The following is a 14,484-nucleotide window of genomic DNA, read 5'->3' on the forward strand; positions in this document are numbered from 1 at the left end:
TAATCGTTTCACCGGCAGGGGAAGGACGAAAGGAAGACGCTTTGCTTCCGTCAAAACCAAACATGAAAAATGACTGATAGAACCGGAACTCCCAGCAAACAACCCTTTAAAAACACAAAACAATTAAGCAGAAATTACTGACAGTCTATTAATAAAGAAGGACCATGACGCGTCATTTCTTCCCAGTACCATCGTTCTTTAATTAAACGGCGTAAATGACAACAAGAAAAGATTTAATGGGGAACTCGGGGGAAGGTTAACCAAAAGTACACACATCATAAACGCTACCGACACTAATTAAATGGAGTAAGGATACCACCAAACCAACCACATGCGCACAAATGAACTCTTTATCTCCACGTAGAACATATGAAGTCTCCGTAGGTGCGCCGGAGTAGAGAGACCAAACCGGGTTGTGCGACTGCTGTGTGATCTACATTAATGCAACAGGTAGAACTGCCGCATTGTGTGTGTTGGTTTTTTTTTTTCCTTGCACCGAACCGCCCTGCACCAGCCGGCCCACGAACCGTGGCCAAAGCAGTTTTTCTCGAACTGTCCTGTCTGGCATTTCTCCCACTTTGGAACCATCCACACGGCCAGGAGAGCTCTGGAACACCTCTCAGCCCACAGCATCAATTCCAGCGTTGCTGGGAGCGACGAGGGTGATGGGGACACCATAAGAGGTGAGGGTGGAAGTGGCGTGGCCGAGCCATGACGGCCAATGAAGCATTGGAACACGAAGCCAAACTCAGGAAGCTCCGCAACCCGCCGATGTTTGTGGCATGGACTACAGATGCACCATATCAACCTTTCCCAGGTCAGTTTACATTCTGGCTCAGCTCACAACATGACCCGGGAAGCACAGGCACCACCGGTGGAGGTTGCATGTCATTGAATACAGCCGGACGTTTGCTGACCTGGTACCCTGGACCGCCCACTCCAGACTGGCGAGAGCGTCATCAAAGCTGTAGACCAGTGTGGACTAGTACGTCATCCAGATAAACGTAGCACCAATCGTTGGGGATGCCAGCGAGCACTCACTCCGTGAAGTGCTTGAACGTAGCTGGCATGGTACATGGTCCAATCCTTTTTCTTCACCAGGACATCCATTGATGCCCAGGGGCTGTTTGATGGCTCGATAATGCCCACAGCTTCCATCTCATGCACTTTCTGCTCTGCAGCCTTTAAACAATGGGGGCAGAGCTGAATCTGTGCAGCATCACCAGTGTTAATCCTGTGCTGAAATTATTCGGTCCATGTACAATCTTTTTCCAGAGCCACAAAGATGTTGTTATAATGGCGAAGAAGCTCCCATAGCCCCTGTTTCTGCTCCTCTGCTAAGACTTATCTGCTCCACTGGCACACAAACCTCCTGTTTTCTTATCACTGCTGCCTTCGGTGCTTTCCACCAACTCTGACACCACATCCGGATCCTCAAGAGTCAATAGCTTCCTCCTCGGAAAACAAAGGCCACATCTCGTCTCGTCTGGGTAACGAAGGCCAAAGGCAGCCACCCAACCCAGGACTCGAACCCGGATCTGACAGGAGGGAGCTCAGACCACCAGACCACAGAGAGCACCCATTTAGCCTTCCTAAGCAACGGCCTCCATGGGGCTTAAAGACGAGCCCCATCTCGTCTTTAAGCCCCGGCGTTTCCATCTCGAGGTCGAGCATGGCCGAGAATGTGCGTTTTCTGTAAAGGCGCAACCCAGAACACGTACAGTTGATATGGACACATCACCACCGGAACCGGGACCCCCCACATGCCGATTTGCCTGCTGGTGACAGATTTCAGTCCCCAGTGTCTCGATGCCACAATAATATGCTAAAATATGTGTAGTTTACTGGGTCCAAAGGGAGTATACACGTTATCTGAGCAGAACAGTCTCTCTCTCTCTCTCTCTCTTATTATTATTATTATTATTATTATTATTATTCTTTTTCAAAATAATTTCAGGGACGTATGGAAAAACGACATAAAATCAGCATGGAAATTACTGTTATGCAATAACCTATTTTGACTCTGTATCTATCCCGACTGCCCCCTTGTGGCTGGCGTGTGGAATTTGTTGCTCTATACTGAATACTATTTTGCTATACCGGGCGAGGTCAACATAAAATATATTCGGTCATGATGTTGATGCAGAAACTGCGTCGTGTATATTGAACTGTGTTTCTTCGTGTATTGCATTAATAGTATTATACTTACGTTTTTGTTTTGTGTGTCTTATTTGTACAGTGTGTTTACATTTGCTTTGTCTCTGTTTCGTTGGGTATATTGCATATTTGTCAGTATTTTTCTCGAATAAGTAGTATTGCACATGCTCAGCTTACCACCTCTGCTGAAATAACTTTTCTTTATACTGTACACTTTTTTATCCCAAGGTGTTACGAAAATTTTAAACTTAACTGAATTTAACTGAGTTAAATAGATCCTTTGTCTGAAACGACCCATTCCCGCTCAAAGTAAACCAGAAGGAGCAACATTTAAGAAAAAGGCAATGCTCTTATATAAGAGACCTCGTTTAAGATAGAAAAACCGTTCAAATTAGTTACGTTACATTCAGTTCAGTTCAGTTCGGTTCAGTTAAACATGTAATCCCAGAATATCGAACGAGACAAAGACGATTTTTAGAAAGCTCCACATTATAGATTTGTAAAGTGTTTGGATTCTGTTTAAAGCGTTAGAGTAACTAGGTATCTCACGAATTACACAATTACGCAAATAACGTCTTTGCGCCCCGTTATAAATAAACAAACAAACGCAGAAAAACGGGCTGCGCTTATTCTCCGGACGCGCACGCAAAATCCACTATTTTCGTCCAGTAGGCGTCCCTCTCAATCTACAAAACGCAGCGCACTATCGTGCGCAACGAGGGGAGGGCTGGCACGGAGCCGCAACCGCCTCACGGCGCACACTGCCATTGGAGAGTTTCGGGAGGTCGGCGCAAGACACGGGAGATACCGGAGCCAGGCACCGCCGAGACAGCCCGTCGTCGCGCAGCAGCTCCGATTCATGCACAGACCATTTAGCAGATTAGTCGAGCTAACGAAGAAGCGATAAAGCAAAGAGGGTCAAATGAATATAGTACGAAGAATGGGACCTAACACAGCGTTGATATTAATGACTTTGTTGTCCTGCTGCGTCTGGAGAGATGTTGAGGTAAGATTCAAGGGCGTATTTGTGATACATGGCATAATTTATGGTGGATGTTTATTGCGCGTTAAAAGGACGATTACAACGTAGGCGAGGAAGTAGACTGGGCTATGCGTTTGGCATGATCTGTCGAATTTTTTGCGCAACTAACTAAACCTTAGGCAAATTACTAATTGATTGAAAAAGACAAACTGCATTGTGTCCTGTGGGTGTATTGGAACGATCTGTTTGTCGTTAATCGGTGGAGAGAGAGAGAGAGAGAGAGAGAGAGAGAGAGAGAGAGAGAGAGAGAGAGAGAGAGAGAGAGAGAGAGAGAGAGAGAGAGAGAGAATGAATCTAAATGGATAGGCTTTTTAATATCTCAGGGCGGGGCGTGTGCGTTTCTTTAATAACAATGTTTCATTTTTATTTCTCTTAACGAACAGAGACTGAGTTAAGTATTGTTTGATATATGACAGACCATTTGTATTAAATCGCTGTGAGAGTTAGGTGAAGGCTTGTACATCGTTAGTATAACTGCTGATCTGGTCTGGACGGAGCGACCGGAGCGTGTAAGGTACACGGGATGCTGACGCGCGGATGCAAGTGCACCGGGAAGGCTCTGATACGCCTCTCCCAGCTCCAGCGCTCTACAAATCCTCAATCTTTCCCCATCCGTATTAACGTCATGCATAGTTCTTGTCTTGTCACAGGAAAAGTGTTGATGGAGGTTTTGCCTGCCTGATTTGCTGCGTGTTGGAGCGTGTGTGGTTTTGGCCCTCAGGGCTGTTCAGATTAAGGTTTGCTCTTGCGCCAGTAACGGATGCTCCGCTACCGCTGATGTCTGCGATGACGAAAAACCTTTGGCACCTTCAGCACCTGAGATGCTCCTTTGCATGCATATACACACACACGCATGCGCGCGCGCACACACAGCTGACGTCCTGGGCTTTTATCGTGGGCTATCGAGATACGGTCGAGTCCGCACTTTGCAAAACCCAAGGCGGCACAAAACAGGCAAAGACACATAACGGAACGCCGGTACAGCCCGGTGGTTTTTACAGTACCGGGCCTGGTCCGTCTCCCTGAGACTGCACATTTAACAGTTTTCTCTCCGCTAACACCACTGAATCAGCTGTGAGCGTGCCAGGTTGGCAGAGAATGGAGTCGAGTGTGTTAGAGTGGGGTGGGAGGGGGTGTGCAAACGTGTATGACAAGGCAGAAGAATCAGAGCACACTGCTACAGGCTGAGATGAGCACGTCTTAAACACACAGCAAACACGGGAAGCAGGAAGGCTTTGTGCGTGGGAACGGGACTTCGCCCTGCCGAAGAGGGGGGCAGAAAGGAAGTTGCCCACGATTTCTGAACTCAAAGGCTCCTGTTGCTCATCACACATGATGTAACCAATAACATATGTTAGCTGTTATTGTATCTCAAAGACCCCAACTGCTAACTGTCCTTGAAGTATTTATTGAAAACAGTCAGAATCATTTGAGCACCATGTGCAATATTAGGAACTAGATTTGAACACCAGAGTTTATATACATTTACCAGAGATGATATATAGCTATTAGTATTAATTATTTTGCACAGGACAGAGCAGTGATCACTCATTACCAGTGCAGGGTATATAACTAAAACCTGCACCCAGAGCCCATGCTAACTCATTTCCAACATACACAGACTGTGTGGAGCTTGGTGCCTCTTATGAGCTGCCATGAGTTCAATAGCCTAAGGCAGATAGGCCAGTGTGCATTCATCATAGTGCTGTCCTCAGGTGACAGCAGTGTACATTTACAGCACTAAGGAGATTAGATCAGAGAGAGAGAGAGAGAGAGAGAGAGAGAGACAGAGAGAGAGAGAGAAAGAGAGAGAGAGAGAGAAAGAGAGGTTGACTCAGTCGTGTCTCTTGCTGGATGCCGGCGTCAGGCTCTGCCTCCGGTTCGCGGGTCTGCGCGCGTGCCGTAGTCACCCAAACTGACCCGGGTGGGGTGAGCGGGGTGGGTGGGTGTCTGGGATCCAGGTGGGGTGGAAGGCAGGTCCCCACGCACACGAGGAGGCCGAGCAAGGCGGTGGCTCCCCGCCGGCGTCTGGAGCAGCTGGGCCGCCGGCTGACCTCCGCCGGCCCAGGGCGGCAGGACTAGTGCCACCAAAGCCGGCGTGCCGGCTCCTCAGCTGGGAGGGGCGGCAGCAGCTCGGGGCCGCCCGGACGGCCGCCGCTCCTCTGCAGTGGGGATGACTCATCAGCAAAGGCATTCACGCCGCTCTGAAGGCGTCTGGCGTCACTTCAGACTCTGCGGTGAAAGTCGACGCTAAATTCGGGTCATAAAATACAATAGGTCTGTTGTGAAAAACAAGACGGAGATCAAAAACAGTTTATACACCGCTAATGGTCTGAGAACGAACAAATAAAAGATGGAATTCAGGCCTCCACGATATGGATAAAAATATTATCCTGCCTTTCTATTGTTACATATTGTGAATCCAATATGCCTTGCAGTATAATAGTACACATTTGTGAAAGCAGGAGGTGGCTAAAAGGCTAAAGACTGGCCTGCATTACTTTGACCAAAATAATTTACTATTATTAACAAATTGAATTATTCTTGTTGGATCGCATAAAAGAAAAGCTTAGCTAGTCTGCTTAGAGATGCATAAAACAATGTTAGTGCCATCGGTGAACAGTAACTGCAAAAAGTGCACTCAAACGCACGCACGCGTACACACACACACACACACACACACTGTTAGTCTGTTTCTAAGCAAGCAATCAAAGCTTTGCAGATTCATCTTCATCTGAACATGCCTTATCTGGTGACACTTGGGTTTTCCGGTGAGGCTGCGTCAGCACTGGGGAGCGCCTGCTGAAGAAGCACTGCTGGGACAGCGCCAGATGCCTGGAAGTCACCTTGCACTTTTAGCACGATCTGCACTCGTGCCTAAACAGGATCAGGTGCAAATCCCTTTTCCAGTTGCCGTTCGAAAGTGCTGGCACGCCGAGAAGTCGTGTGTTTGATGCTAAGAGGATTAGTGTATTTATTATTACTACTAATATATTTTTTTAAAGTTTATTAGCAGTAAACCCATCTTGTTATTGTGGAATTATTCCAGTGTAGTAAGAGTATTAGTGGGATTATCGCTCCAGCGAAGAACTCTGCAACAGTGCACGTTGCGTATATATCGTCCAGATTACACACACAGAACCCCCTGCTAGTACGTGGCAGAAATGCAGTCAGCTGGCTGCAATTTCCTGGCCCTTCGCAATTTACGCCTGGCTTTGTGTCATGTTTTATTATAAAAAAAATTAGCCTGAGTGTGTGATCTTCACCACAGCCACATTCATTCATGGGTTTCACGTTCCTTTCTTCGCATCTCTGAGCGTAATGGCCAGACCGTCATGCTTAGCTGGGGAGGGCTGAGGGGAACTTTGCTCCTGTGCCTTTGTGAGTGCCAGCTGCCATTTTTCCTTTGTGCTATTTTGATGTGGTGTGTGTTGTATTATTACACTATTCAGCTTTAATTTTGCCATGTCAAAGGATCATTTGATGAAGCTTCTGTAATGTATAGAAACTATTATGGTAGCTATAAGAAAAGCATTATAAAAAAAACTATTCTCCGAAGCATACGTGTATATGATTATATGAGTATATATGAGTAACTAGAGGACAATTTATATAAGCTATATAAGTTATATAAGTTATATAAGCAGCCCTCAAAGAATATGTTTCTTGCATTTACATCATATACATCATATATAGACTGTTTATATGGCATAACCAGAGCTGATTAGTGTGATATTATAATGAGTGTTGGTATAATGCTCCCTGGAATGGTCAGCATAATCTGGATAGGATTCAACTGTTTTGGAGGGGTGCAGTCATGCACCATCTCAGAACCAACAATGGTAGAATGGTAGAACGATAGAACGGAAGAATGGCAGAATGCATGCGCTTTGTTTGTACAACCTGTGCAAAGCCTGCAGGATTCATTAGCAAAGAAAGCATACGCCCACCATCCATGGCAATGTCCGTGCGGAACTGAGAGGGGCGCATTATGTCTCACAACCTGTGAAACCGAAAGTCATCTTACAGCCCAGAACGCGCGCGGCACGCATTCGTGCGGGCTGAAGACAAAATCACGACAACATTCAGAGGTAGCAGCGACACCATCTAGAGAGCCACGCACTTGGATTATATATCTTCACATGTTCTAACATGTTCTAGTGGGGGTAGAGAGAGAGAGAGAGAGAGAGAGAGAGAGAGAGAGAGAGAGAGAGAGAGAGAGAGAGAGAGAGAGAGAGAAAACCTCTTTAGTAGTTTTTAGCCAGAGAGAACACTAGATTTAGAAACCTTTAGTAAAAATATGTCAGTCCAGCTACCTTGACGTCATAGAACTACCCAATTCATCCCTTTCACAGACATGCAGAGCACTAGAAACAGAGGTGGGAAGTCACATTAGGGTGATGGAGTGCTGATTGGTGGGAAGATAGAGGGGGCGGGAGGCAGAGCCGTCCAGCCCTGTGGGCGGCACTCTGCACTTTCAGCGGTTTTGCCCCTCCCCCACCAGAGAGGGTAGGGGATCTGCAGAAGCGGATTGGAGGGCTCGTGCCAGCCAGCTTCCCCCCCACCCCTCTTCTCTTCGTCTAATTAATTTCCAAGCTGCAGGATAATCAGGTTTCCGCCAGTGTTTTCCAGCGTGCTCCGCTTGCCGCTGTTCGCATGGGCCACGGGGTATGAAATGCCGTGTCGGCAGTCCACCTACCTCACCTCCAACACAATCCCCCTACACACACACACACACACACGTCTGTTCGTTCGGGTAGGCAAGCCAGCGCACCGAGGCTCAGGCAGCGTCACCAGTCCAGTTAGGCTGTTATCTTGTCGACAGCAGTTATCTCCTTATTACATTTGTGAGGGGATCAGGGACCAGGTGCTCTTGAATTAAGAGCTCCCACGTCGTTATGCTGAGGCCGCCTGTCCGCGGTACAGACGGGTTCACAGCAGAGGGTTCCAGCGGTACACTCATCAGGCCCAGCCAACCAATCAAATGCGAGAGCTCATTAAATTAAGCAGCGGGGCACATCTCCATTGGTGTTTCCCAGGTGATACGTTACCCACAATGCCATTTTCAGGGCCCGCACGGCAGAGCCTAAGCAGGAGCCATCCCGCTCCAGGAGGTCACGGGACTGGAAATGCGGAACCTGGAAGGATTTGGCCACACAGACCGTGTAAGTTTCAGTGAGCAAGAGGGATTACATCGAGAATGCAAAAGATCTGGCAAGAAAAGCAAGCTCCGACCTTCAACGATTCTGACATTTTGCACAGAGCAGCTTGCGGCTTGCTACTCGCAAGACGGGCGGCCACGCTGGACGGACACAGACAGAGGAGGTTTATAGGGAAGATGTTGACAGATAAAAGGCTGATGAGCAAAGAAGAGGTGGGAGCAGGGGAGCGGAGGGGTGGTGAGGAGAACAGGACGAGCAGGAGCTAGCCTTCGAGGAGAAACCCTAAACCTCGGGGCCCGGGGCCGCGTGCTCGGACTGTTCAAACGCTGTCAGAGAACACCGCACCACTCGGCGTTGTGCTGCTGGGTGATGTCAGGAGGAGCGCCGGGAGCCTGTACAGCACATGCTCATTACAGCACCAAGGGATACTGTTACACAAAAGAGCAACGAACGCGAGGAATTATGCCTTAGTAGATGTCTCTGTATTGTTTTTTGTCGTTTTTTTTTTTACATATGTAAGTTATTTACATATGTTAATCTTATTTGCATATGCTCATCTTGTTTGCATATCTGTACCTCAGCCTTATTCTGACAGGTAAACAGCTGCCCATTGTCCCCGTTGTTTTGCGCCAACAGGATTAGTCAGACAAATGGGCCTCTTGTTACCTGATTGACTTATAAAATATGGCTGGTCAGCACCATGGGCACAGAAGCACATCTGTCCGGCAACTCTGCACTAAATGAAGCAAGGCTGGGGACCACAGCCAAGGAAAGATGGATGATGGAGAAAGTGGAGTGATTCTGGGCAGGTCCGCCGTGGGCCACACTAGCAGACGAAAACTTTTGCTATGAGAGACTGGTGAGACTTTTTAAGTAAGGGGGAAGGGGAAATAAACAAATACATTTTTAAAAACCCCTCTTGGCCTGCTGTCGGTTAGTGGTGGACTGAAAACGCTGCTTTCTTTTGGATGTTTAGCCTAGTTTGAATGCACGAAGCCTCTGGCTCTTGGGCCCCTTTGGGTGCTGGCGGCGGCCTTCTTGCAAAGCACGAGCAGGCCAGACAAATCGACAGCGGCAGTATGCATGTGATTTAGTTATCGCCGGGCGGCCGAGTGCTCGGGCGTGCGATAGCGGCTTGGCGTGAGGACAGCAGGACGCCAGCTCTTCCAGCCTTACTTAATCGGATTGTGGCCCTTGGGGGTCAGATTTAAATAATCGGGCCGTTTCCCAGGGTGTTTCAGCGGCCTTATCCAGCTCAGAAGCCAACATGTTTGCAGATGCATTTGGAACAGCGGTCCCAGGGTATTGTAAGCTAGGGCACCTAGTAGAGTATAGAAAGCAAAAAAAAAGATGGGAGGCGTTATAAAGTAAAGCCTACACAACAAGAAGTTTTAATCATGATCATTTCATCAGTGTTTTCGGTTTCAGACAGTTACCCTGCTCTGCCTGGACAGGGTCAACCACCGGGTTGAGGGGGGTGGTTTGCGGTAGGGGATAAACTAAAGCATCTATTTGATATCTTCCATCTGATCTTCTGAAAAGCTCCTACAACCCCCCTGCTGGCTAATGTATGACTCATTAGACAGAGCCACAAAGGCCCAAGTCTGCTGTTAAGTACGTGGGCGTTTCGCATGGCTCACTCGGTTTGAAGGGACACTCAATTCAGAAATTCGGTCGGGCTAGGAGGCTCCTGGGTGGCCAGGTGTTCCTCGGAAGGATGGGATAGCTCCGCCCCACAGCCACGGCACCAGCATATCTGTTTCTGTACCCCGCCCCAATGGGAACAAGTCCCCCTGCAGAAGCAGCAGGAGAAATGTGTGTCAGTTGTACCCCCCACCCCCACCCCAAAAGCTGTCATTTTTTTATGTAAAGCGGTCGCACACAGACCCCCCCCCCCACACACACACACACACACGATGTCAGAAAAAATATGACAGGCTGCTGCAGCTTTATCAATTATGTAAGGCCTCAGAAAAGACCAGACTCCTGATTGTTGAATCAGGTTGGCCAGTCTTAACACACAGCTCCCCTCCCTTCTCCTTCCCTCCCCTCCCCTCCCCTCTCCTCTCCTCTCCTCTCCTCCCCTCCCCTCTCCTCTCCTCTCCTCCCCTCCCCTTTTTTTGCTCCCTATCTCCCCCAGCCCTGCGTTGCCACTTCCTTCTGCTTTTTTTTCATGCTCCCACTTTGTCTTCTTATGAAATATTCATACCTCTCTCTTTCTCTGTCTCTCACTTTCTCCCCCACCCTCTTTCCATCTTCCACTGGCCCTATCAGTCCTGTCCCCTCCTCATAGATCAGCCTTCCTCGCGGAGCTCTCTGTAGCATTTCTCCTTGTTGCTCAGGCCATTACCCCATGTCCAGGTCTCTTGTAGGGGGGACACTTCACTGACCCCTAAAAAGAGAAAACTCCCTAAAGAGCATGAGGAGGAAACCTCGAGGGGAACCAACACTCAAAGGGGGGGGGGGGGGGGCATCCTCCTCTGGTAACATGACAGTGGTGGGGTTTGAACCAACAACCTCCCTATTACAAGCCCAGCACCTTAAATGCTGAGCTATTTTTTATTGCTGTTGCATTGTTATTTTTATTTTATTGCTGAGGTATTTGCTTTGACATGTATGTGATAAAATAATCCTGCTTAGCAGAAAGAAACTGCTCATTCGCTCCAGAAGGATGAAAAATAGGTTCTGCAGGACAGAGGACAGGGAGCCAAAAAACCAGACTGTCTGGCCTAAAATCGGAGGTCCGGCCCCCATAGTCTCTCGCCGTTGCATTCTGCATTTCACACACTTTTACCCCATCTGCAGACGTCAGCGCCATAGCCGAAGCAAAATCCCACACTGGGCACCTCCCCAACTGGCCACCCAACCGCTCCACCTAAGCATTCAGGCAAAACAAGCAAGAGAAGTGAACTTTGACCTTTTCTTCTCCGCTGAGTCAGAATGAGACTTTCTTTTCCAGAGTCTTTGATTGATTGTGGACTCATCATTCTGGTGTTCAAGGACAAAGAACAAAATTTTTTGGAAATAAATCTGTGTTGCTCTGTTTTATTACTCCAGTCAATGTAGTCAAACAGATCTCTTATCAAAATGCCTGGGTCGGTGTAACATGATTTATTTATATTTATCTATTTACATGTATTCAAAGGGCCAATATATATATATAATTTTTTTTTGTCTCTGTCTTTCAGGATCTCAGAAGGGTTTATCGTGAGGTGGTCTGCCATGGTGGTTTTCTGGTGATTAGCTGCTTTGTTAATATAGATTAGTTTGACAATTAAAGGCTTGGGGTAAAACTTTAAGGTCTTTTTACTGCCCAGTAGTCACTTGCTATGGGTCACATTTTGCCAGACAAAGTGAAAAGCAGACACCTCACCCATACCTCTTTTTTGAAGTATAGCTAGGTTTTTATATGTGATGCAAACAGTCAGTAGACTTCAGGTAATAGAAGGGATTTTTGAAATGGGAAGGGTTTTAAAAATAATATGCACCACACGACAGAATGATGAAATCACGGTGCCATTATGTACAGGCCGACGGAACTCCAGAAGCTATTGGTAAAAAGCAAAAGGTGCGTGTTCTCAGCAACTCCACTGCAGTTGTGCACCAAACACGACTAGCTGAACATAGATGGGTGCAGAGAGAGTTCGTTCGCAGTAGATGTTCATTCAGCGCTGGGATTTTCACAAGAGCAGAGCAGCCACTTCTTTGGAGAAGATTTTCTAATCAAAGAGAGAAGCTGCGCAAATAATCATAATTAAGTCATGATTAATGCACCACAAACTAGTAAAGCTTTTTAAAATGTTATTTACAGAGCATTATTTTTAAATACTTAATTTCCGAGCACAACTAGCCTAGTATGCTGTTAGATGGAGAAAGTGTACTGTTAACTGTAGACTGATGTTTTTAAAGTATTTTAAAAATAAGCTCTTTATGTCACTAACTGTTGGTTCATGCATTCAGAGATTTGTCTGTGAATTTGAACAGTAAGACACTGGACCAGCAGCGACGTTGCTTTGGCTCATCCTGATTACAGCAATGTGTCCAATTAATTTACTGTTGTTTTTGTTAATGAAATTTGAACATATATAAATCATGCACAATATAATGCTTTTTAAAAACTATTTGCGCGAACAAGTTACGGCATATATGCAAACTTCAAAGAATATACAGCATTTAAAAGAAACTAAGATAGATGTCAGCTGGCAGTATGAATCATGACTTCTGTGCTATGTCACACATTTGCCTATGATGCACTTGGTGATTTAATATGCAAATAAACAATATGCAAATGTAGGTAGTTGCTCCACCACCCCTCAGTGGACCATAGGACTGACCTATTGGATATAAAACAGGAAGAAAGGCATGTTATCATTCCGCCTTAGAATTCAGAGGGATAGAAAGAAAGAGAGAGACAGAGAGAGAGAACGTGAGAGAGAGAGAATGACAGCACTAGAAAATGAAAGGGAGAGAGAGTGAGAGATGCCTCATTTGTAATCCTGCAGGGAACTGGTTGCTACGGTAACAGGGAAGGTAGCCATCTCTGGTGGGAGGTGTTGCCACAGCAACCGGCCTCTGCGGCCAAGTGATGCTGCTTAAGAGTGAAGGTAGCGGTGGGCGGGCTAGGGGGCTAGACTGGGATAAAGTGTATGCACAAGGGCTTGAAGTGAAAGCGTGATGTAGGTTAGACAGACAGAATGCCTGTTTGTGTTTGTGTGTGTGTGTGTGTGTGTCGACGGGCGGGCATGATGTAAAACGCGCGCGTGTGTCATCAGGGCTGTCGTGATGTGGCAGGATGGTAATTAGGCCCCAAGGACGTGAACAAAGGCAGCAGCGGCATGGGGGCCTGCCCTCCCCAGCAGCCCAACCGCTGCCATAAGCGGGTTGCCCACCAACACCGGCAGCGAGCCGGTGCCTCGCAACCTCCGCCGCTCAGCTCCCGGGACTTGCGACGCTAGCACATTAGCTTTCCACCGCTAGGAAACGGGCTTTCAGCATAAATTAATTGTACCCGCCCTGGCTGATGCCTCGCTGTGTTATTGAAGGGTTATACACAGGGGTTAGGCTGTGATATTGAGCTGGCGTGGAAGTGCCATCCAGTGGATGGCAGAGGAAGACCTGGAGGTTTCTCAATTAGCAGAAGCGGTGCGAATAAGCCCAAGGAGGAGCTGTGAGCTTGGAGTACATGTTCAGGTGCGTTCGAAGCTTGAGTTATCGAGCACACATGCCGCTGCTGCTTGTCTCGCAGTGTTTTATGCCAGCTGGGCTAATTTGTGGAAAACAAGCTGGGTTAATAAACTGCCCCGTACAGGATTAAAAAAAGACAGACGTTGCAAAACGAGGGTACTAGCCACTTTTGTACTAGACACTCGTAGGTTCGTCCTCCCCTGGGTGCGGTGAAATAGATGTTGTATTCCCCTAGACTCCCCTGCCCACTTCTTCCCCAGACTGAGTTTTGTCAGTTCCACCACTCCTGCCTGGACTTGGTCCCCTGAATGTTTTGTTTTTTTGTTTTTTTTCAGAGCAAATCACTTGCCCCAAAAATAGCATGGACAGACACACAGATAATACGCACAAACACACACACACAAATACACACAGGCGCACGGATAATCATAAAAAGATTGTATGTCAGTGCACCGAGTACCCCATAAGAGGAAAACAGTATATTGAGAATGCAAACAACCCTGACTACAGCATTTGATCAATACATAATTTAAACAGTACCCAACAGTCATCATATAAAATGAGTGTTTTCTCTTTTGATCTAATGGATAAAAAAAAAAAAAAAAAAAAACAGTACGTAAGATTTATGTATGCATTTATACATGAACTTATACTTATCCTGTAAGAAGAATTTGCATGGACGCAGCAAGAAGGCGTATAACATTGTGCAGAATGCTGTTTGCATGAGCATTCTGAAAATGCAGATAACAGCCATTGGTGTTGGAAGAAGAGAGCGGATGAAGCATTGCTCTCTTGGTTGATGCGGTGGGGCCTCTTGGAGAGGTATGGCTAGACCAAGCCATACTGCAGTTGTGCCGTGCTCCCATATTGAGATGCACCACATGCTCCGAAAACAAGCCCAGCAACCAGCCACGTCCACACAGATATGCAGAGACAGAG

The 14,484-nt window shown here is 47.1% G+C and overlaps 1 protein-coding gene across 2 annotated transcripts in view; it reads left to right on the forward strand.

Moving 5' to 3' along the window:
• The first annotated feature begins 2,914 nt into the window (after nt 1-2,914).
• Nucleotides 2,915-14,484, forward strand: part of aplp1 (amyloid beta (A4) precursor-like protein 1) — a 37,585-nt gene continuing 26,015 nt past the window's right edge. For both annotated transcript variants that reach the window (XM_027027678.2, XM_035534236.1), the window contains exon 1: nt 2,915-3,163. In XM_027027678.2, the coding sequence (XP_026883479.2) occupies nt 3,080-3,163 (84 nt within the window). In that variant the 5' untranslated portion in view covers nt 2,915-3,079. The remainder of the gene's footprint in view (nt 3,164-14,484) is intronic.

Source organism: Electrophorus electricus, chromosome 15 (assembly GCF_013358815.1).
Source record: "Electrophorus electricus isolate fEleEle1 chromosome 15, fEleEle1.pri, whole genome shotgun sequence".
Taxonomy (NCBI): domain Eukaryota; kingdom Metazoa; phylum Chordata; class Actinopteri; order Gymnotiformes; family Gymnotidae; genus Electrophorus; species Electrophorus electricus.